Genomic DNA, 22427 nt, shown 5'->3' with positions numbered 1-22427 from the left:
AGGTTAACCAAGTATAAGATTAGATAAGGGCAGTGGAGAACAGTGACACACAAGAAGTAAGAAATGTCTCTATCTCCAGCAGAACTGCTTATCACTGTTGTTCATAGTTTGATAGAACATATATATTTGAGTAACATTTATAAAATTCATATGAAAGTTCAATTATGAAATATTAATACATTTTTTTTAAAGCTGGAGTCGGTACATTTCTACCGACTCCGACTCCAACCAAAACTAACTCCGACTCCACGACTCCGACTCCACAGCCCTGGTGTCTTCTGCTTTTTTGCTTTTGTTTATTTTTTATTTTTACAAGAATTGTTGGCGCCAATTTTCTTTAGAAACATTTTAATATCGACTTTTTCTGGAGTTTTTCTTGTAATATAGGAAAGCCTAAGGCCAGAAATAAACCCCATAAATCACTGTACATGGAGACTTTGGGATCAGATCATTTCTGTCCGTTGTGTTTGTCGAAACTAAAAAAAACTTTTCTAAAAGTCTCAAACTGTGTGTGACTCAGAGCTGAGATCTAACGTGATAGAAGATTCCAGTGCGGGGAAGACAGGAAACCTTCATATAGACGGCCGGTGGGGATGGAGTCAGTGACCGACTCTGGCCAAATCTGTCTCTAGAGCCGCAGTAGAAGATGAAGATGTCGTCCTCATCATGAAGGAGTTATTTCTCATGTCGCGTGTAATGAATCTCTCCTGCAGTATTGCTAATGCCGATTCCAGTGTCGGTAATGAGACGAGAATTAGCGTTATGGAAGATGAGTCTATGAGGAACGTGTTCAGCTGCCGACTCCGAGGAGGAAACTGCTTGTTGTCTGTGGCCTAAATATATAGGTTTTATTAGTAGATGTCAGGGGAGAAAACTAAACCCTGTAAGATAATAAATCTCATATGTTTCCCTTATTATCTCCAGTAATTGTATTATTACACAGGATTCTTATGATGTTACATCGGATCATCTTCTCATTCAGGTCTCTACAATATCGGATCCTCTCAGTGAAGATCTTCTACAGAAGAGAATTTTCCTGATTTACCCATCAAGGATGGATATGGACAGAGACAAGATGGCGGAGAGGATATTACACCTCACCCTAGAGATCCTCTTCCGTCTCACTGGAGAGGTGAGAGATTCTGATGACGTCACATTCCATCATTCTTATCTATGGGAATAACAGATGGACAGAACTGGAGAGGTGAGGACTCTGGAAATGTCTGTAGTGAGATTTATTAATGTGTCTCTCCATAACCAGGATTACACAGTGGTAAAGAAGACCTCTAGTGATCGCTGTCAGGACCCTATGTCTCAGGGATGTGGAAGACCCCTGAGCCCGATCACGGGGCCTCCACCTCACCCCCTGATCCATGAGGACATCAATGACCAGAAGATCCTAGAAGTCACCTACAAGATGATTGAGCTGCTGACTGGAGAGGTGACACTGCTGGGAATGCTGGGACATTATACAGTAACACTATGAAGGGATCGGGGGGATGACTGTATCATTGTATGTGTCAGGTTCCTATAAGGTGTCAGGATGTCGCTGTCTATTTCTCCATGGAGGAGTGGGAGTATTTAGAAGGACACAGAGATCTGTACAAGGACGTCATAATGGAGGTTCCCCAGCCCCTCACATCTCCAGGTAATAGGACTAAATACACACGGCCTATAATTATCTGTATGTAGAGAATGAATTCAGTCCCTGTATGTGGTTCCTCCAGATCTATCCACTAAGAGGACAACACCAGAGAGATGTCCCCGTCCTCTTCTTCCACAGGACTGTAAGCAAGAAGATCCCAGTGCTCCTCAGGATCATCAGGTAGATGGAGAGAAGGTGTCAGGCGATCCCCCCTATGATGTGTAGACGGCTGTGAAGGTCTTGTGCTCAGTCTTGTTTTATCCACCAGTATTATATGTTTTATACTTGTGTAATGAGAGCGGTGGAGATGGCAGGATTAGAGCTGATCATAGATGGGACTTCTCCATCTGTCGGTGACTTTTACAATATTTGTTTCAGGGTGAAGATCTGACCCATATTAATACTACAGAGACATATGTGAGAGATGATGAGCGGTGTAAAGAGGAGATTCCCACATATGACTACCCAGGTGAGTAGTAACCACTGAATGCAGAGAAGTCACAGATTCCTCTCAGTCACCGGCTGTGGCTGCTTTATCGGTGGTGTAGTCCGGCCGTATTACCATGATCACCATTTTGCCTCTAGACCAAAACATTCTCCTCCACCCTAAACTGTTCAAATAACTTTGGGCAGTGAAATCCCTTTTCTATAGAACTTACAACCAATTACATTGTTTTTGATCCTAAGGAATTCAGATTACTGCACAATCTCTCCTGAAATGGGGAGCAATATTATTTTCTCTGATCTTCTGCTCAGGATCCATAGTAGCTCCAATGATCCACCATAAATGAGGGCAACTCTGGTTTACTGTTGTGTAATCTGTATTTGTAGTTTTCAGTTAATGAGATTCTCGTGCTCTGGGGCGGGGCTGTGGGCGGGGCTTTATGTGGTGCTCTGATTACATATTCCTCTGTATTGGCTCATGACAGGTCGCTGATCCCTCACTGACCTGCCCCCATTATTACATAATGCATATAATAGCATTGATATTATTGGTGATAATGACTATAATATTGTGGCTATTGGGAGGCTTAGAAAAAAATTACATCCATTAAAATGTCACCGGTGATGGCGGCGCCTGCACAGTAGCCTCTATATCAACTATATCAATTTTTTTTGTTAGGAAGTTATAAGGGTTAAAAGTTGATCAGCAATTTCTCATTTTCACAACACCATTTTATTTTTACTGACCACATCACATTTGAAGTCACTTTGAGGGGTCTATATGATAGAAAATACCCAAAAGTGACACCATTCTAAAAACTGCACCCCTCCAGGTGCTCAAAACCACATTCAAGAAGTTTATTAACCCTTCAGGTGCTTCACAGGAATGAATGGAAGTGGAAGGAAAAAATAATCATTTACTTTTCTTTCACAAAAATTTTCCTTTACACCTAATTTTTTTTTTTACTTTCGCAGGGGTATCAGGAGAAAATGGACGATACATTTTGTTTTGCAAATTCTCATTTTTTGTAATGTAAAATATGCTGGAATAATTAGCGGTTGCCATGTCGCATTTGCAGAGCCCCTGATGTGCCTAAACAGTGGAAACTCCCAACAAGTGACCCCAATTTGGAAACTAGACCCCTTAGAGATCTTATCCAGATGTGTATTGAGCATTTTGAACCCACAGGTGCTTCACAGAAGTTCATAATGTAGAGCAGTGGAAATAAAAAGGGAAACCACTGTTTGGGCGCATGGCAGAGCTTGGAAAGGAAGGAGCGCCGTATTGGAGAGCAGATTTTGCTGGAATTGTTTGTGGGTGACATGTCACATTGTCAGAGCCCCTGAGGCGCCAGAACAGCATAAGCCCCCAAAAGTGACTGCATTTTACCAAATACTTCCCTGAATGAATTCTAGTGGTGCAGTGAGCATACTGACACCACAGCTGTTCCATAGAAAATTATACCATTGGGCAGTGAAGAAAAAATTATTACTGTATTTTTTGGACCATAAGATGCACCCCAACTTTTCAAAAGGAAAATAGGGGGAAAAAAGTGCCAAATGGGGGTCCGTCTTCCAGTCCGAATTCAGCTTACCAGGGATCAGCACAGGTGCAAGAGTGGTCACATAGGTTGTTCGGTGGTCCAGGCTGGTGCGGTGGCTCCGGAAAATCCCATCCCAGGCTGGTGCGGCAGCGGTGCTTTGTGCTGGGGCGGCAGCAGCACTCTATGCTGGAGCAGCGGCACTCAATGCTGTGCGGAGGGCTCCGCCGCCATTTTGTCAAAGTTGGAGGCCCCTGCAGCTCCACTGCTGCGATGCGGTGGCCTCTTGGAGAATGGTAGCTGGGGGAGGTGCATGCTCAGATTCAGATCTCGGGACGAGATCTGAATCTGAGCATGAGTCGCCCACAGCGGCCATTTTTATGGAGACCACCACATCGCAGCAATGGAGCTGCAGGGCCCTCTGGGCTTTGACAAAATGCCGGCGGAGCCCTCCATGCAGCACAGAGCACCACTGCAGCATTTGTAAGTATATTCCTACTATAAGGCGCACCCCCATTTCTCCCAAAAAATATTTGGGAAAAAGTGCGTCTGATAGTCCGAATAATATGGTACATTTTTACGACTAAAATGTTGTTTTAACCCCAGATATTACATTGGAAAATAGGTAGATAGGTAAATAGTCACTACACCCATAGATGAATTCGCAGAGGGGTGTCATTTCCAAAATGGGGTCACTTCAGGGGGAATTCTGCTGTTATGGCACTTTGGAGAGCCGCTAAGTGCCAGAACAACAGAATCCCCCCTGAAGTGACCCCATTTTGGAAATGACACCCCTCTGGGAATTCATCTATGGATATAGTGACCATTTTCACTACATGGATGATTTCCAGAAACACGTAGTAGAAGTTTCAGAGCAAAAATTGCAAAAATTTCATTGTAGTGCCCAATATATTGTGCCCAGCTTGTGTCTCTGGAGACCTCCCCCCACCTACCCCCGGAAATTAAGTCAGCTCTACTCAAATGTGTCTGTCACTGAATAATCCAAATGCTTGAATGTCAAAACAGTTGAAAAACGTGGTTCTGTGTGGAAGATTGTAAAGCAGTCATGGAGGCATAAGGCTGGCAATGATGGGCACAGGTTTTGGAGTAGTGGATCCCTGTTGGTCTGCAGTGGCCCTTGTGGCATCTGTGTGGATCGAGCGCAGGATAAAAATATCTTTTTTATCCTTATACTTAAGGGCAAGCAGCTCTCCATTGCGTAAAGCCCATGACGGCCCCTTTCAGAACTTTTTGTTGACCAGTGATTGTGGAAACCCCTGACGGTTTTTGCGAATGGTCCCACAAGCCCCTATGTTATGTTCAACCAGACTTTTAAATAAAGGTATGCTGGTGTAGTAGTTGTCAACATACAGATTATAGCCTTCTTGTAAAAATGAAGTTATCAGCTCCCAAACGATTTTTCCAGATGTCCCCAGATAAGTAGGGCCTCCTGGTGGGTTTAGTTGTCTATCTTTCCCCTCATAAATGTGAAAAGCTGATGTGTATCCGGTTGAACTCTCGCACATTTTATAGAGCTTTATTCTGAATCTTGCCCTCTTAGAAGGAATAAATTGCTTGAGGTGCAGTCACAAGGGACTCATCAATGGAATTGTTTTCTGTTGGGGTGTAGAGCTTTAAGAACTTTTCTGTCAAGTCTTCGATGATGGGTCTGATTTTGAATAGCCTGTCATGTTCTGGGACATTTCTGGGCAGGCATTGACTATTGTCATTAAAATGCCAAAATCTCATGAGCATCTCATAACGGGTCCTAGGAAGAATGGCAGAAAACATAGTGGTGGCTTAAACAGGGCAGTTTGACCAATAGGACCGAATGCTCATTTTTTTAACAAGCCCCATAGCGAATGTAAGTCTTAAAAATGTTTTCACTTCTAGGACATTTGTTGGTGTCCATAAATTTGGCCTAGCATAATAAGATCGTGGATTCTGGCTGATGAATTGGGACCCATATAAATTTGTTTGTAGGACAACATGCTCTAGCAAGATATCTGTCAGAAACAAATTTAAAAAATTAATTGGTCCAAAATGTTCCACCTCCACATTTATACCAGGAATGGCTTTAAAATTAGGGATGAATGGAGTAGCCGAATCCGAAGCCTCCCATCTGGGAAATGCTACATCAAGAGGCAAAGCCCCTTGGACATTGGTGTGCGCCAATTCACGAGCACTAGGGACAGCGCTAGTACTGGGCATTGTTCCCTGAGTTGGAGACATTTCTCCAGAAGCGCTATTTGTCCTTCTTGTTGTACTGGTCCTTGTGTGTGAGGATGGACCAGAATCACTGCTCATTTCTGAGCTATCACTGTCGCTGCTACTAAAGCCCTCGAAATCCTCATCTCCATCTGACACTGCACTTTCTTCGCTGTCAGAACATAAAAGTGCATAAGCCTCCTCTGCGCTATAATACTGACCGGCCATTTTATTTGTTTTGTTTTTTTTTTACAGAAATAGAAAACTCTGACGTGACCAAATTATTGGGGAGACAATTGAGAAAAGCCTAATTCTTTAGCCTAATCACAAGTTTAGAATAAACCCTAACCATTACTTTAGCCTAACAGTAACCCTAACTTTAGCATAACTAACCCTAACTTTAGCCCAAACACTCACCCTAACTATAGCATTAACTCTAACCTGCCTTATCTGTTTTTCCATTGACAGATGATGGACCTGAGTGGGGACTTATTTTTTGTGAGATGAGAATTGGTATTATTTTCGCCTACATAACATTGATTGGTTTCTTTTTATTCAATATTTGGGAGGCAGAATGAGCAAACAGTTGACCACACACTACTGGCTCATCCAACAAGGTTTTCTATTAGACTGTGAACTGTCATTGTCTTGGTAAATAAAGTTTTTTACATAGCTTGCCATTTTTAAGGACACTTTAAGTAGAAATGTTCAAAAATAGAAAACTCAAGGATATTTTATTAATTTTTTTTTTATCTTAGCAGATGACTGTACCAGGAGATCAGAGGGACTGCTGACATCTTCAATTTTTAAATCTGATGATCTTGAGATCCTACAAGATACAACCGAAGTGATTGCTATTATTCCAGATATATCATCATCCATTCACAGCAAAGATCTGTTATCTGATCCTATGAAACAGGTCCCATCTTCTGTTTCATTACTGACTCCTAAGGAAAATCAAAGTCACAAAAGAGGCATTAAAAAACAAACTGCTCTTAAAGCAAAGAAGTCATTTTCCTGTTCAGAATGTGGGAAATGTTTTAACCATAAAGGGAATCTTGTTAAACACCAAAGAACTCACACAGGGGAGAAGCCTTTTTCATGTTCAGAATGTGGGAAATGTTTTAACCAGAAAAGGGGTCTTGTTATTCACCAGAGATCTCACACAGGGGAGAAGCCTTTTTCATGTTCTGAATGTGGGAAATGTTTTATCGATAAATCACAATTGGTTAGGCACCGAAAAATTCACACAGGGGAGAAGCCTTTTTCCTGTTCAGAATGTGGAAAATGTTTTAGCCGCAAAGCGATTCTTGTTAGACATCAGAGCAGTCACACGGGGTTGAAGCCTTTTTCCTGTTCAGAATGTGGGAAATGTTTTAACTGGAAATCAAATTTGGTTAATCACAATAGAACTCACACAGGTGAGAAGCTTTTTTCCTGTTCAGAATGTGGGAAATGCTTTAGCCAGAAATCAGATTTGGTTAAGCACCAGAGAACTCACACAGGGGAGAAGCCGTTTTCCTGTTCAGAATGTGGGAAATGTTTTAGCCAGAAAAGGGATCTTGATGAACACCAAAGAACCCACACAGGAGAGAAGCCTTATTTCTGTTCAGAATGTGGGAAATGTTTTAACCGGAAATCACAATTGGTTTATCACCATAGAAGTCACACAGGGGAGAAGCCTTTTTCATGTTCAGAATGTGGGAAATGTTGTAACCGGAAATCACAGTTGGTTTATCACCATATTAGTCACACAGGGGAGAAGCCTTTTTCATGTTCAGAATGTGGGAAATGTTTTTACCGGAAATCAGATTTGGTTAATCACCATAGAAGTCACACAGGTGAGAAGCCTTTTTCATGTTCAGAATGTGGGAAATGTTTTAGCAAGAAATCAGATTGTGTTAAGCATCAGAGAACTCACACAGAGAGGCCTTTTTCATGTTAATGTGGGAAATATTTTAACCAGAAAGTGCTTCTTGATCGCCATCAGAGCAGTCACACAGAGGAGAAGCCTTTTTCATTTTCTTAATGTGGGAAATATTTTACTTGGAAATCACCTGTTAATAAACATCAGAGATGTCACATAGGGGAGAAGACTTTTTATGTTCATAGTCTTGGAATAGTTTTAACCAAAATTGAATCTTCTTAAATGGGTTGTCTCTTGTCATTCCTCATGTTTGCTGACAAAGGATAAAACTAAACTTGATTAATTCCAAATGTAAAACTATACCCATAATTCACCCCCTGAAGGTTAGTCAATAGGTGACTAATAGAAAAAACATGTACCCCACATCTCAGTATATAGGGTGAGGTGATGTATACATACTCACTCTCCAAGCCTCTCATTTCTACGGGTTTCATCGTCCTCAATAAAAAGATGACTCATCAGGAGACTATTTAATATCGACCTATATTCAAGCGAGACTAGACAAAAAAAAAACTAAAATCATGTTATCCGAAACAGTCAGAAAACTAGCCACATATTGGCAGATCCCAGACCTCAGACTATATACTGTGTAAGTTTATAAGCCCCTCCAGTGTCAGGAATAGATAGTATGTGACAATACAGTATAATTCTTGTGTTTTCTCCTATAGGGACTGCCCTAGTTTGGTAATGTAACAGCTGTTAATTAGTAGTGCAGACAAATTGTCCAGACTAAACTCAGTCTTCAGACGGCCCAATATGTACCACTCAGGGAAATCTTACCTGCTCCAAGGATCATTTGCAGCTTCTAACTAATGGCCATGCTGCGGTCTGTCAGGGAATGAGTGCAATATCGGTATAAAGACTAGGGTTATGTGCAGTCATAATGTCTGGGAGATCTGTGCCATTATTTAGTATGAATATGGAAATTATCTCTGAAAGTTGTGTTCTCTGAGGGGTTTATACGGTATTTTCATATACTATCTATTCCTGGGACTGGAGTGGCTAAGGCTAGTTTCACATTTGCGCCTTTTTGCTCAGCGTTTCGGGCGCACTTGAAACGCAATGAAAAAATGCTTGCAAACGCATGTAAACGCAGCGATTTTTTTTTTTCGACGCATCAGTGTGCGCATGACGACAAAAATGCAGCGTTTGTATGTGATTTCATGCGTTTTTGCATGCGTTTGCATTTTTTATGCAGATGCGTTGTCTAGATGTCCCATTTCACAGGGGGAAAATCCTGGAAAAATTCTTGAAACATACTCCACCAATGGGACACATGACCTGGGAATTCTTTATATAGACACTGTTTACAGCTAAATTCTTCAGATTTGCTTGCTTTTTCCTTTGTGAACATGGATCTGCGTTGGAAGAGTTTTCACTTTAACTTGGATTTGGACATCGCGCTGGCTCAGGCTTTTGCATTTGCTTGCCAGCAACAAAGGGGAGAGAGAGAGACACAGCGAAGACGGCAGCGGCGGCGTTTGTGGATACATCCGAGTATTGAACTCCGGGAGAGCCGTGGAGCGCACCACACCCTCTACAGCGAACTCCAGCGAAACCCAGAGAAATTTACTGACTATACCCGGATGTCCCAAGAAAGCTTCATGAATTTGCTTGATCGTGTTCAAGAAGCCATTCGGAGACAGGACACACAGCTCCGTCGTACGATTCTTCCTGAGGAACGGCTCCTGGTAACATTACGGTACGTAATATTTACAAACCAATGCCTGCATAATTGTTTTTGTTCTGCCATGTATTAAACAAAAGCCTGCTGAATTATTGTTATGCCAGGTACTAATGCTTTTTTATGTTATTGTTTTAAAAAGCCTAGACCTAAACTGTGTTCCAAATTATTATGCAAAAAGAGTTTAGGAGTGATAAGGTTAGAATTTTTTTGTTTGTCAATTAAACTCATTGATGGCGATGTGTGTCAGGGCTCTTTATATCACTGAAAGCAATTGCAGATGCCTGTGGAAATTAGTTTGGCAGGTGTGTCCAAATAAAGGAAAGGCTACTTAAGAAGGCTGTTCCACATTATTAAGCAAGCCTACATTTTTTGCCAAAATGGGAAAGAAAAAGGATGTGTCGGCTGCTGAGAAGCAACAAATTGTGGAGTATTTAGGTCAAGGCATGACTACAATCAACATTGCCAAGACACTTCATCGTGATCATCTCACAATCAAGAAGTATGTAGCTTATTCCCAGCACACACGTGTGCCTGCTGATAAGGAAAAATTGAGGACTCTTTCCAACAGGCAATTGCGTCAGGTTAAAAGAGCAGCTGCAAAAATGCCTTGTCATAGCAGCAGACAAGTTTTTGAAGCTGCTGGTGCCTCCAACATCCCTTGAACAACAAGATGCAGGGTCCTTCAGAGGTTTGCAGCTGTGCGTAAGCCATCCTGTCGACCACCTCTATCCACTGCACACAAGCAGAAACGGCTCTAGTGGGCCAAACGATACATGAAGACTGACTTCCAAACTGTTTTGTTCACCGATGAGTGCTGTGCAACGCTCGATGTTCCAGATGGATGGAGTGGAGGATAGCTGGTTGATGGACACCCCATGAAAACACGGCTAAGGCGCCAACAAGGAGGAGGTGGAGTAATGTTTTGGGCTGGAATCATGGGGAGAGAGATTGTCGGCCCCTTTAGGATCCCTGAAGGGGTAAAGATGAACTCCATAATCTATGTGGAGTTTCTAAAGCAGCACTTCCTGCCATGGTTCAAGAGGAAGAACCGAGCTTTCGGCAGCAAGATCATTTTCATGCATGATAATGCACCGTCTCATGCTGCAAATAACACATCTGCATCTCTGGCTGCTATGGGCATAAAAGAGGACAAACTTATGGTGTGGCCACCATCTTCCCCTGCCCTCAACCCCATTGAGAACCTCTGGAGAATCATCAAAAAGAGTGTCTATGATGGCGGGAGGCAGTTCACATCTAAGCAACAGCTCTGGGAGGGTATTCTGTCCACAGGCAAAACAATTGAAGCACAAACCATCCAAAAACTGACATTCAATGGACGAGAGAGTTTCAGAAGCTTCTTTCGAACAAGGGGTCCTATGTGCAAATGTAACATCACCGAGAATAAAGTTTTGACTTGAAAACTGTTTGATTTCATTTTGTAATAAGCTGATAATGCGATAATTTCACAATTGACCATTTTTTTGTTCAAAATAAAAATAAAAAAGTTGAAAAATCGGCTGTGCATAATTGGAACATGCATTTTGAGTGTTTATTATTTTTAAAAATATACTGGTTTCATAGGCTGTTTGTTCAGAAACATTGCAATTATACTAGAATAGTAGATGACTGGAAAATAACAATGACTGCAATTCATATAGGTGAATTTAGAGAACATATGAGGAAATATTTTTTGCATAATAATTTGGAACACAGTGTAAATATTAATTTTTGTTCTTTCTCTGTTTCGCAGATTCCTGGTACTGGAGAGAGCCTATCTTCACTCCACTTCCAGTACCGGATTGGAATATCCACCTTGTTGGGAATAGTTGCAGACACCTTTGTGGGATGTTCTCTGTCCAGAATTTATGCCCCTGCCCACTGCGGAAAAGTGGATGGAAATCGCTGAAAGATTCTGGACAGTCTGCAATTTCCCCAACTGTTTGGGAGCTGTGGATGGGAAACATCCGGATAATAAAACCCAAAAGAACAGGCTCTGAGTACTATATAGAAAGTACTTTTCAACAGTACTCATGGCCATTGCGGATGCAGACTGTCTGTTTGTTGCGGTGGGGCATTTGGCCGGGGGAATGACTCAGGCTTTTAAGAACTCTGACATGGGCCGTAGATTGGCAACCATTTTAATTTCCCCATGCCACGGCCACTTCCCCACACCAAAGGTCTGCCACAGCCATTTGTAATGGTTGGGGATGAGGCATTCCAAATGTGCCAAAACCTGCTGAAACCCTACGCCAGTCGTGACTTGGACCACACTAAAAAAAAATCTTTAATTACAAACTGACCAGGGCCCGAAAAACTAGAGTGCGCTTTTGGTATTGTCTCCAGATGGTGCATTATGAGCACAGCCATTAATCTAAAGCTGGAAACAGTGGATGAGGTGGTGAAGGCCTGTGTGGTTCTTCATAATTTTGTTATGGCTAAAGAGCACCCTAACTTTGAACTCGAAGAACCAGCTGCAATCCCACTGCCTGAATTCACTCAGCACCCTCTCAGGTCATCAGTTGAAGTTGACCAAATGAGGGACCAATTTGCAGCCTACTTTATCTCTGATGTAGGACGTGTGGAATGGCAAGATCAATTGGTGTAACAAAGTGTGTATGTTAATAAAAAACTTGTTTGGATACCGGTTCTGAGTGCACTCTTTTTTTTTTTTATACACTCCAACACAATAGTCACCTACCCAGGTGTACTTGTGAATTCATGATGCTGTGTTTTGTACATCATTAATTTACTAGCACTCCTGGCCAGGTGACTACATACACACAAGTTGTATGACGTTAAACACAAAAAAATTCCCCAATCATAGGAACCAAAATTTATAGCACAACTCAAAATTCAACATAATACACCGAATTCGCTTTGTCGAGACAATTATGCAGGAACTAGGGATACAGAGTTTTTGCAAAACCAAATAAATTGTATTACAAAAGAATTAAAAAACAGCATCACTGCTAATGCAGGCATATATGGGCATAAGTAACAACAACTGCACCTTAACAGATGTAGACAATCAGTAAAAAATCTTACTAAACCACAAGAAAAAATGACAGAAAAAAACCCTGTTTAATTTTATAACCTACTATAGGCAATTTAACCACAAGTGGAAAACGGGATAAAGTGTTCTAGTGCTAAAAAAAAAAAGTGCATCAGTGCTATACTACATACAGTATATAACTCGCTCATTAGCAAAATTAGCATAAGTAAAGAGTGCACACAAGAGCGGGGATTAGCCCACTACCATAAATATAAAGTTCAAGATTAGCCTATTAGCATAAATAGCATGAACAAGGAGTGCACAGCATAGTGGGGATTACCCACCATCAAAAGTGTGAGATGCATAGAGAAGTCAAACAATTTAAGGTGCTGTAATTAACTTACATGAGGTAGAGTGCTGCCCCAGCCTGCCGCCCCTACGCACCTTACGCTGCAGCTTCTTCAAGCTGTATTAAGTTGTATGACGTGTATTAGCTCTACAGGTTGTGTTCAATGTGCAGCGACAGTGGAGATAATACATATTTGTATCACATGGCCTGATGTTACAAATAGTGATTTATGGATGCAATAGCATCCTTCACTGTTTATGACACCTGACCATGTGAGAATAAATATTAATATAGGATCTCCACTGTGGCTTTAGTATGAACGCAGACTATAACGATGATAAAGTTTATACAAGTTCTACAATCCCCAGGCCTGGTGTCATGGTGAAGTTATCACACCTGGGCAGTTGAATACACATGATTTAAACTCCAGCATCGCTCCAGTCTGCGTGCAATAGATAATGCAGACTGAAGCAACGCTGCAGGTTAACTCATGTGTATTCACCTGCCCAGGTGTGATAAATACTTATGATACAAGGCCAGGGTATTGTGCATATGACGTGTATTTTCTCCATCATCTCAGTTTATTCACTACACATGAATAGAGGATGTATTTCATTACAAGGTATAGCTAGAATCCCCTGGCCTTGTGTCACAAAGAGTGAAATGAGGATGGTAAAACACCAATCCTCATTTCACTCTTTGATACCTGGCAAGGTAACAATAGTGCCTTGCACTCAACACCATCCTCTATTCAGTCTGTGCAATATTAGCAGACTGAAGAGACTGGAGGTGAAAGTACAAGTCATATATTTGTGGTTTTGACTACACATATCTCCAGGATTAACACAAGAAACATGTCATTAATGGAGCTATGTAGTGGCAAAGACAGTACGACGTGGTGTGTGTAGGCGGCGAAAGACATTAATCAAACATTATGGTAAACCATAAATTTATTTTTAACAAAAAAATTTTTTTATTTGGAGCAACGTATGGAGGAAGATGGTTCCACATTGTGCTGAGACGAGAAACGGCTGGAAGGCGAGGAAGGGGTTCTAGGGGAAGGTGAAACAAAAGGTGGGGCGGAAAGGAGCTCAGGGATGGAACTTGAGGCAGGTTGAGACACAGTGGGAGGTGAGGGGGAGGGACAGTTAAAGTTTTTTTTTTTCTTTTTTTGTGTCTCTTTTGTGTCTGTGTGTCCTGCCTGGACCCTCTGGAGCTGGCTGACCGCCTTGATGTTTCTGACCGCCTAGCGCTGGGTGAACGACTTGATGTTTCTCACTGCCTGGAGCTTGGTGACCTTGGCTGCGTGGGAGCAAAAATCAAATGTGGTTCCCCACGTTGATGCTGCTGCTGTTCGGTGGTTGAGTTCCCAGTCCTGGTCCTTGCAGGAGGATTTGTGGTGGCAGTGCTGCTCCTTGCAGGCAGATTGGTGGCTGCAGTGCTTGTCCAGGCTGGAGGAGTGGCGATGGCAGTGCTGGTCCAGGCTGGAGGAGTGGCGGCGGCAGTGCTGGTCCAGGCTGGAGGAGTGGTGGCAGCAGTGCTGGTCCAGGCTGGAGGAGTGGTGGCGGTGGCAGTGCTCCAAGCAGTTGTGATGGTCCAGACAGAAGCAGCGCTTGCCATGGTGGTGGCGTTGGAGTCTCCAGCAGCACTCGGACTTGGGGTGGTGTAGTGCTTGGAATGTAGGTGGCCGTGCTGTGGTATGCAGCAGAAGTCGGTAGTGCGGTGAAGTGAGTCAGTGGTAGCACTCTGGAGATCTGGACTAAGGTGTTCCGCCATGGCTCATTCAATTTTTGCTGAAAAACTACCCCCCAAACAATGTTTCTTGTGTAGGGGTGGTTTAAACAAGTGTCTAGACATTGTTTAATCAAAAATCGCATGCGCTCAAAAGCGCAGGTGGGCGCATGTCCATGCGCACGCCTGCGACCTCATAGACTAATGTGTTTTTTGGTGCATTCCATGCGCACATGATTGCATGTGTTTTTTTACGAGGTTGGATGGAACAAAAAATGCAACATGTAGCGTCTAACGCGTCTAGGCGCACACCTGCACAAATTCGCACATGAACGCGTGGAAGTGCTAGACCATGCACCCTACATGTTAAACATAGGGGCGTATGGCGCATGCGCACGATGCGCTGCGTGCAAAAGCGCTAATGTGAAACCAGCCTTATAAACTTACGAAGTATATAGTTTGAGGTCTGGGATCTGCCAATATGTGGCTAGTTTTTTGTTTTGGATAACATGATACATGATTTTAGGGTTTTCTTCGTCTAGTCCCTCTTTAATATAGTTCAATATTAAATAGTCTCCTGATGAATGAATGATGAATCCAGTGAATATTCATTTCTCTTAAGTAGCGGCACACGTGACCGCCGGTGGTTGACACTGTGCGCTACTGAAGAGCAATGAATACTGACCGCGATCTCCCATGAACAACGACGGTGAGTACTCCAGCACCTGTGCTCTGCTTGTGAGCAGTGCATGACGTCCCTGTTATGTGCTGCTTACAAGCATAAAGCAGTTGCTGGCACCGGAGCAGGACGCTGTGAGGGAGCACCGGGTAGGTAAGTGCAATTTTTTTTTATGTTTTCTGATAGGGCCATGTATACCAGGATGGGGCCCTACATACAAGGATGAGATGGGGGTCCTGCATAGTAGGCATACTAGGATAAGGAGAGGGGCCATGCATAATACGATGAGATGGAGTCCCTGAATGCCACGATAGGGATGGGACCATGCATACTAGTATAGGGATGAGGGCGATCATTCCTGCCAAGATAGGGATGAGGGGGTCATACCAGGATAGGGATGAGGGGGCCATGTGTATCAGGATGAAGGTGAGGGGACCATATATACCACGATAGGTGATATTAAGTACAGAATTGACCACATTTTTTGCTCTAATTTTTTTCCTAATTTCCTGCTCTAAGACCTAGATGCATCTTATAGTCCAAAAAATACTTTATATATCTTTTTTTTTTCTCAGTGAACTCATTCCTCATGTTTGGCCTCATTAAAATAAAAACACTCATACTCCGCTGGCATGCCGGCTCCACTTCAGCGGTGTCGAGACTCGCTGTCCTGGGGCTTATGTGAGGTTCTTACATCACACGAGATAGGGGCCAATGATGACTGCAAGTTCTTCATAAGTTTCTGGGTGTTAATGGCCTGTATGTTTCTATAAGTATGGACAGTGGGGGTGACCTGAGCGGGATGGCAGTTCTTGATAGAGAATGATAGAAGGTTGTGGTCAGAGAGCGGGAGAGGGGAGTTTGTGAAATCATCCACTGAGCAAAGCCGGGAGAAGACCAAGTCGAGGGAGTTTCTGTCTTTATGTGCGGGGGAGTTAGTATGTTGTGAGAGGCCGAAAGAGGAGGTTAGAGATAAAAGGTGAGAAGCAGATGGTGGGAGGGGAAGGGCAATGGGAATGTTGAAGTCTCCCATGATGAGGGTGGGGATGTCACAGGAGAGATATTGTGGAATCCAGGTGGCAAAGTGATCCTGAAACAGATGGGAGGAGCCCGGAGGACAATACACCACCGCCACTCGCATGGAGAAGGGGACGTAGAGTCTGACAGCATGGACCTCAAAAGAAGGTAAGACAAGTGAGGGTGCTTGAGGGATAACCTGAAAGGTACATTTCGGTGATAGGAGCAGACCAACGCCTCCACCTGCTCTGTTGTCCAATCTTGGGGTATGAGAGAAGTGTAATCCACCATATGAAAGAGCAGCAGCAGCGGTAGTGTCTGACTGCTGAATCCAGGTTTCAGTAAGAGCCAGAAGGTTAAGAGAATCAGAAAGGAAGAAGTCATGGATGAAGGAGAGTTTATTACACACTAAGCGAGAATTCCATAGGGCACAATTAAAAGAGATAGAAGGCATGCAGGGAACATTAATAAGATTAGAGGTGTTTCTGAGTGTAGCAGTTGAGGGGTTTGACTTACTATAACATGAGGGGCCGGGGTTGGGATAGATATCTCCTGCGACTAGGAGAAGGAGGATTGAAAGAGTGAGCAGATGGTTAAGTGATTTGTGAGAGCGTCTTGTGTGTTGGATGGTGTGAGTGAATGGATCTGTGCTGTTTAGCAATGTGAAAAGAGCATGAGTGATATACATAGGAGAGGAAAGAAGAGAAGGGCTGATATGGATGGCGTGTAAAGAGTTAATGCAAGGGCGGTGTATGTGAGTGAATGCAGCGGCCAGGATATAAATTGTACAAATGCATATGGTATATATTTGTTGTAATCCAAATGTACAGCGAATAGATTTATTTGTCTTACCTGTCTCCTGCCCAACTGCTATGTCTGAATATATAGCAGGCCAGGTCTAAGATCTTCCTTTTTTTTTTTCTCCCCTCACTCGTTAGCAATCAATCAAACTAAGTTAAGACAGCAGGACACAATAAATGTATTGAGCAGATAAACAAGTGTCCAGGCCTACATGGATCATAATCCACTTTGAAAAGTTACTTGACCTCATAGCATAAGGGGACAACTGTATACCATTATATATGCTGCTAAGATGAATGATCTAGGTTCTGTATTTATCACCCACTCCTGGTTTTGACTTACAAATACTGAATGTGTGCATGTAGCCTTAGGCTGCAGTCACACGGCCCTATAACTCGTGCGATAATCGCATCGGACTGGCCGGCACCGATCCTGACCCCAGCATGACCGCATGATAGATTACTGTGTCCAGTTTCGGTCAGGAGAGCCGACAGCCAGTGCAAGTTTTACGGTGCGATTCTCACACGAGAAATATGGCAGTGTGTCTCTGCCCTTAGACAAGGTCACACCTATGAGAAACTCGCACCTGAATACCCGACCCTGCCGCCGGCACTCGGGACCGGAGTGTGCAGCTGCATGTATTTCTATGCAGCTGAACACTCGGGTCTGTATGCCGTCTGTTTGCGTTTTTAAAATTATAGGGTAAGTTCACACAGGGCTTTTTTGTTGCTTTTTATGCTAATTTTCAGCTGCTTTTTCCATTACCAGCAAAGCCTACGAGATTTCAGAAATCTCATACACGCACATTGGTTCTTTGTGTCATCAGGATTTTGTGCTTTGCATGTCATTTCTTTCAGCGTTTTTGCTGCGTTTTTCACCCATTGACTTGAATAGGCTTTGAAAAAATGCACCAAAAATGCTGCTTCTTTCCTGCCAAGAAACAAGGTTTGCTGCATAAAAAAAGCAGCAAAAAACCCAGTGTGAACTTACCCATAGGGTTAACATTGAGGCTATGTACCCACGTATGCAGAAAAATCCTGACTGAAAACCAGGCTCCTTTCCAGAAAACGCGTGTTTTTTTCCGGAGCATCCCCAGTCTCATAGAAAATAGTTAGAAATGCGGATTTTTCAGTGAAATTAATGAGCATGCTGCGTTTTTTTACCGCCACGCGTTTTTTTTGCTGAAAAAATCGCATCAATATGCACAAAAGGTGCAGAACTCATTAAAATGAATGGGATGCTTCTTTCAAGCGTCTTTGTCGGTAAAAACGCTTACGTGGGTACACGGCCTGAAATAAATTGTTTCTTTCCAAGCCAGGTGTTTAGACCTTGACATATTTGTCACACCAAAGGACTACTAACACCCAACCAAAGCTGAGGTGTCATTGAGGCAAAGGTTTTTTACATGTTTTATCCCCTTCATTTTGCAGCTTTATGAACATGCCAATTTTTACAATTCTGACCAGTGTCACTTTGAGGTCAGAACTCTGGAACGCTTTAACGGATCCCACTGTATCTGAGAGAGTTTTTTCGTGACACATTGTACTTCATGTTAGTGGTAAAATTTCTTCGATATGACTTGTGTTTATGAAAAAAACGGCAATATGGAGAAAATTTTGAAAATGTTGCAATTTTCAAACTTTAAATTTTTATGGCCATAAATCAGAGAGATATCTACTTTACATCAGTACGATTTTGGAACCAAATTTTTTTTCTGTTAGGAAGTTATAAGGGTTAAAAGTTGACCAGCGATTTCTCATTTTTACAATAAAATTTACAAAACCTTTTTTTTTAGGGATCACATCATATTTAAAGTCATTTTGAGGGGTTTATATGGCACAAAATACCCAAAAGTGACACCATTCTAATAACTGGACCCCGCAAGGTGCTCAAAACCACATTCAAGAAGTTTATTAACCCTTTACGTGCTTCACAGGAACTGAAGCAAAGTGGAAGGAAAAAATTAACATTTAACTTTTCTTTGCAAAAAATTTACTTCAGAACCAATTATTTTTATTTTCACAAGTGTTAACCCCTTACCTACAAAGGACGTAATATTCCGTCCATGTGACCCTGGACCTAACTACCATGGACGGAATATTACGTCCCAGCGATCAGCGGCGCCCACGTGGTGAGCGCCGCTGATCGCGGCCGGGTGTCAGCTAATTATCATAGCTGACACCCGGCACAATGTGTCAGGGGCAGTCACGGACCGCCCCCGACACGTTAACCCCTTGCACACCGCGATCAAACGCGATCGCGGTGTACCGGGGGTTAAAGGGAAGCATCGGCAGGGAGGGGGCTCCCTCCGTGCTTCCCTGAGCTCCCCACGGCAGCGCAATGTGCAGCACTGCTGCGGGGTCTCTTTCCCTACAGGCCCCCGGATCCAAGATGGCGACGGGGACCTCCGGGGGCCTGCAGGGAGCTGACTTCCTCAAAGTGCAGGCATGAGGAAGTCTGCAGCAGTGCCTGTGACAGATCGCTGAAAAAAAAAATATTCCCCAATAAATCCATTTTTTCAAAATAAAAAAAAACAAAAACAATAAAAGTACACATATTTGGTATCGCCGCGTCCGTAATGACCTGCCCTATAAAACTGTCCCATTAGTTAACCCCTTTAGCGAACCCCTTAAAAAATAAAAATAAAAAACGAAGCAAAAAATAATGATTTATTATCATACCACGAACAAAAAGTGCAATAACGCGCGATCAAAAAGACGCATATAAATATCCATGGTACCGCTGAAAACGTCATCTTATCCCGCAAAAAACGAGCCGCCATACAGCATCATCTGCAAAAAAATAAAAAAGTTATAGCTCGCAGAATAAAGGGATGCAAAAATAATTATTTTTTATATAAAATTGTTTTCATTGCAAAAAACCGACAAAACATAAAAAAAGACCTAAATGAGGTATCGCTGTAACCGTACTGACCCGAAGAATAAAAACGCTTTATCAATTTTACCGCACGCGGAACGGTGTAAACGCACCCCCCAAAAGAAATTCATGAAACGCTGGTTTTTGTTCATTCTGCGTCCCAAAAATCAGAATAAAAAGCGATCAAAAAATGTCACATGCCCGAAAATGGTAGCAATAAAAACGTCAACTCGTCCCGCAAAAAATAAGACCTCACATGACTCAGTGGGTCAAAAGACGGAAAAATTATAGCTCACAATATGTGGTGAGGCAAAAACTATTTTTACAATAAAAAGCGTCTTTTAGCGTGCGACAGCCGCCAAACATAAAAACCGCCATAAATAGTAAATCAAACCCCCCGTTATCACCCCCTTAGTTAGGGAAAAATAATAAAACTAAAAGAAAATGTATTTATTTCCATTTTCCCGCTAGGGTTAGGGTTAGGGCTAGGGTTAGGGCTAGGGCTCAGATTAGGGTTAGGGGTGTGTTGAGGTTAGGGTTGGAGTTATAATTGGGGGGTTTCCACTGTTTGGGCACATCAGGTGCTCTCCAAAGGCAACATGGCGTCTGATCTCAATTCCAGCCAATTCTGCGTTGAAAAAGTCAAATGGTGCTCCTTCCCTTCCAAGCTCTGCCATGCGCCCAAACAGTGTTTTACCCCCACATGTAGGGTATCAGCCTACTCAGGACAAATTACAAAACAACTTTTGGGGTCCAATTTTTCCTGTTACCCTTAGGAAAATAAAAGATTGGGGGCAAAAATATAATTTTGCGGAAAAAAATGTTTTTTTTATTTTCACGCCCAGGCGTTATAAATTTCTGTGAAGCACTTGGGGGTTCAAAGTGCTCTCCACACATCTAGATAAGCTCCGTGGGGGGTCTAGTTTCCAAAATGGGGACACTTGTGGGGAGTTTCAATAGTTTAGGTACATCAGGGGCTCTCCAAACGCACATGACACCCACAGACCAATCCATCAAACTCTGCATTCCAAAACGTCACTACTTCCCTTCCGAGCCCCGACGTGTCCCCATACAGTAGTTTTCTCCCACATATGGGGTGTCAGCGTACTCAGGACAAATTGGACAACAACTTTTGGGGTCCAATTTCTCCTGTTACCCTTGGGAAAATAAAAAAATGGGGACTAAAAGATGATGTTTGTGGAAAAAATACGATTTTTTTATTTTCACGCCCGGACGTTATAAACTTCAGTGAAGCACTGGGGGGTTCAAAGTGCTCACCACACATCTAGATAAGTTCCTTGGGGGGTCTAGTTTCCAAAATGGTGTCATTTGTGGGGGGTTTCTACTGTTTTGGTACATCAGGGGCTTTCCTAACGCGACATGGTGTCCGATCTCAATTCCAGCCAAAAACGTCAAATGGCGCTGCTTCCCTTCCGAGCTCTGCCATGCGCCCAAATAGTGGTTTACACCCACATGTGGGGTATCAGCGTACTCAGGATAAATTGCACAATATCTTTTAGGGTCCTGTTACTTTTGGAAAAATAAGAATTGAGGGTGAAAAGATCATTTTTGTGGAAAAAATATGATTTTTTAATTGTACTGCTGTACGTTATAAACTTCTGTGAAGCCCGTGGGGGTTCAAAGTTCTCACCACACATCTAGATAAGTTCCTTGGGGGGTCTAGATTCCAAAATGGTGTCATTTGTGGGGGGTTTCCACTGTTTTGGTACATCAGGGGTTTTCCAATCGCGACATGGTGTCCGATCTCAATTCTAGCCAAAAACGTCAAATGGCGCTGCTTCCCTTCCGAGCTCTGCTATGCGCCCAAATAGTCATTTACACCCACATATGGGGTATCAGCGTACTCAGGACAAATTGCACAATAACTTTTAGGGTCCTGTTACCCTTGGAAAAATAAAAATTGGGGGTGAAAAGATCATTTTTGTGGAAAAAATATGATTTTTTAATTGTACCGCTGTACGTTATAAACTTCTTTGAAGCCCTTGTGGGTTCAAAGTTCTCACCACATATCTAGATAAGTTCCTTGGGGGGTCTAGTTTCCAAAATGGGGTCACTTGGGGGGGTTTCCACTGTTTAGGTACATCAGGGGCTCTCCAAACGCGACATGGCGTCCGATCTGAATTCCAGCCAATTTTGCATTGAAAAAGTCAAACGACGCTCCTTCCCTACTGAGGTCTGCCATGCGCCGAAACAGTGGTTCCCCCCCACATATCAGGTATCAGCGTACTCAGGACAAATTGCACAATAACTTTTGCAGTCCAATTTCTCCTGTTGACCTTGGTAAAATAAAGAAAATTGAACCTGAAGTATTTTTTTTGTGAAAAAAAGTTAAATGTTCATTTTTTCTTAATATTCAAAAAATTCCTGTGACGCACCTAAAGGGTTAATAAACTTCTTGAATGTGGTTTTAAGCACCTTAAGGGGTGCAGTTTTTAGAATGGTGTCACTTTTGGGTATTTTCTATCATATAGACCCCTCAAAGTGGCTTCAAATGTGAAGTGGTCCCTA

The 22427-nt window shown here is 42.7% G+C and overlaps 1 protein-coding gene across 1 annotated transcript in view; it reads left to right on the top strand.

The window, feature by feature from the left end:
- The first annotated feature begins 1515 nt into the window (after positions 1–1515).
- LOC141060203 (uncharacterized) overlaps positions 1516–22427 on the top strand; it is a 148615-nt gene continuing 127703 nt past the window's right edge. Inside the window, 4 exon segments of the mRNA XM_073556449.1 lie at positions 1516–1648; positions 1728–1825; positions 2024–2114; positions 6597–7538. Of these exon segments, the coding sequence (XP_073412550.1) occupies positions 1516–1648; positions 1728–1825; positions 2024–2114; positions 6597–7538 (1264 nt within the window).

This window comes from Dendrobates tinctorius, unplaced genomic scaffold (genome assembly GCF_039654945.1).
Source record: "Dendrobates tinctorius isolate UK_male_01 unplaced genomic scaffold, ASM3965494v1 ptg000233l, whole genome shotgun sequence".
NCBI classification, from domain to species: domain Eukaryota; kingdom Metazoa; phylum Chordata; class Amphibia; order Anura; family Dendrobatidae; genus Dendrobates; species Dendrobates tinctorius.
This window is presented reverse-complemented; position numbering and strand designations above follow the sequence as displayed.